The 2,738-nt window shown below is 43.9% G+C and overlaps 1 protein-coding gene across 1 annotated transcript in view; it reads left to right on the top strand.

The window, feature by feature from the left end:
- The first annotated feature begins 352 nt into the window (after positions 1 to 352).
- Positions 353 to 2,738, top strand: part of LOC102044253 (zinc finger and BTB domain-containing protein 8A-like) — a 5,748-nt gene continuing 3,362 nt past the window's right edge. Inside the window, exon 1 of the mRNA XM_031062050.1 lies at positions 353 to 1,304. Within this exon, the coding sequence (XP_030917910.1) occupies positions 353 to 1,304 (952 nt within the window). The remainder of the gene's footprint in view (positions 1,305 to 2,738) is intronic.

Genomic DNA, 2,738 nt, shown 5'->3' with positions numbered 1-2,738 from the left:
CGGAGGCTGCGCCCGCCGTGCGCCCGCGTCAGCCGCGGCTCTGCCCAGGGCGGGAGGGCCGAGGTCTTTGCAGAGTCTGAGAACCATCATGGCTTGGACGACATAATTTTCCTTCTTTTGGGATACGGAGTAATCCCGCTGGGACATTTTTTCACCTCTTTTGGAGTTAAGTTTCTTCTCTCTTGTTATGCAGAGTAGCGACGGCGGGGAGATTGGAGATACTTTGGGAATGTGATAGCGCTTTTTAAAAGAGAGCTCATCTCTTTAAATTAGGATTGAGCATCATTAATTTAGATGATAATGATGATGTTTTTTGCTTTACAGCAAACCTTCCTCTTACTCCCCGCCTGGAATGGAGATTTCTTCCCACCAGTCTCACCTCCTGGAGCAGCTGAACGAGCAGCGGAAGCAGGACTTGTTCTGTGACTGCAACATCCTGGTGGAGGGCAAGGTCTTCAAAGCCCATCGCAATGTGCTCTTTGCCAGCAGTGGCTACTTCAAAATGCTCCTTTCGCAGAGCTCGAAGGAGACGAGTCAGCCAACAATAGCCACGTTTGAGGTCTTCTCTCCAGAGACGTTCATGGTCATCCTGGACTTTGTGTATTCAGGGATATTGTCTTTAACGGGTCAGAATGTGATCGAAGTCATGTCAGCTGCCAGCTATCTGCAGATGACAGATATCCTCAATGTCTGCAAGACCTTCATTAAGTCCTCATTGGATATTAATGAAAAGGAAAAGGATCATTACCTCAGCCTCTCGGCCAAAAGTGCGAGCACTGAACCCACCCCTGCCCGCCCGGCTCTTTATCGCTCCAGAAGGAAAGCAAAGAGCAACCCGCGGCGTTCCTACTCGATCCCGGATGAAAAACCCAACGGGAACGAGAACTCCTGGAGCAGTTACAGCAGCTACCTGTCCTCGCAGGTGATCCTGCAGCGGGCAGAGACGCAGCTGTCCAAAAGAGGCAGGAAACAGAGCTCCACGAGGAAGCGCCGCAAGCACCTGGGGCTGTCGCAGAGCCGGGAGCTGGGAGGGTGCAAATCGGACAGAGCCGAGCGAGCCGGAGCCTCGGATCCCACCCACATCTCCCAGGGCAGCGGAGAGGAGGCCGAGTTTGATGCCGAGAACGAGGTGGATCAGGATGACTTTGGATATCATCCCGGAGCGGAGGCCGCAGCCAAGAGGTGGTCGGTTGCTCAGTTAGAACAAGAACTTTCCAGAACTCCTGAGTTCATGGAGTTAAAGGCAGAAGAACTGTACACCTCAATGCCCACAATTTTAGGGGTAATGAGTAGCTGGAATGAAGGTAAACAATAGAAACCACATGGAAAAGTTTGGTTTTATTTGGGAGAGTTCAGGTGGTGATTTGGAAGGAATTGGTATGGCTGCATGGAAACAAAAAACCTGCCCGGAATGATAGGTGATTTTTATCTGCTCAGTTTTAGTGCTAACACTAAGATTTTGAAGCCAGAACAGGGCATGGGAATTGGAATGGGACTGACTCAGGTATTCCGTACATTTCAACCAAAACATGCCTGATTATTTGGGCCCAAGTGGAGTTTAATGAAGCCTTAAGGGCTGTAATTGGCTTGGGGACCTGAAGGACTGAGTTTCTCCAATATCTGGCAATCACAGAAGTGTTTAACCTCAACCCAATCCAAATCCTTCACATGAGAGGTGCTGGCATTGCTGGGATGTTGCGTTTTGGGGTCCAACCAGCCCAAACTTCTGCCATCACCTGCCTGAGAGGGTGGCACAAAGCTGACAGGTTTATTCCCATGTGCATTCCTTTGGAAATGAACAGATCTGTAGATCATAACTGCATATTCTAAAGACATCTTTATATATCACACAGAGATTATAAATGTCAAAGCCATGAACCATTAGCTGGTGGAAGAGTCAGATATGATGGCTATGTATAAACAGCTGCATATTTATGATAACCTTTATATCTAAAAAATGTTGTCAGGAGGAAAACGCTATCAAGTGGTCGATTAACATGTGAAATAAGAATAAAAATGCAAGCTGGGGGATATACAAGATATATATTTAACAAATCTATATCCCCCTTATTTATAAAACAATTTTTTAAAACTTATTTTTAGTTCAATTTCTCTCTCAGCAATGTCTTATTCCATAACATTTCTAAATCAACATTTCTTATCTCAAAGTTTACATACAAATACATACTATGTAAACCTTCTATCAAACTTTGAAAATTTTCCATAAATCCATTTCCTACATCCCCCAAAACCTGTATTTTATGTATTGTTGTATGCTATATATAATAGAATGCATATACAAGCATCCAAATATCCCCAATATTGGGAATTTTTTGTATTTAAAGAAAATTTGAGCTGTCACATATTTTAAACTTAAAACTGATGAAAGTACAGCAAGAAGACTCTGCTGTGTGCCAGGTGACCTGCCCTGGATGCGTTTCAAGTGCCCATTTTGCACCCATATGATATAATTATAATATAATATATAAGCATCCAAATATTGGGGATTTTTCCTCTTTAAAGAAAATTTCAGCTGTCACATATTTTAAGCTGAAAACCGATGAGAGTGCAGTGAGAAAGCTCTGCTGTGTGCCAGGTGACTTCCCTGGATGCGTTTCAAGTGCCTGTTCTGCACCCGCATAATATAATTATAATATAATATATAAGCATCCAAATATTGGGGATTTTTCCTATTTAAAGAAAATTTGAGCTGTCACGTATTTTAAACTTAAAACTGA

Source organism: Geospiza fortis, unplaced genomic scaffold, assembly GCF_000277835.1.
Source record: "Geospiza fortis unplaced genomic scaffold, GeoFor_1.0 scaffold432, whole genome shotgun sequence".
NCBI classification, from domain to species: domain Eukaryota; kingdom Metazoa; phylum Chordata; class Aves; order Passeriformes; family Thraupidae; genus Geospiza; species Geospiza fortis.
This window is presented reverse-complemented; position numbering and strand designations above follow the sequence as displayed.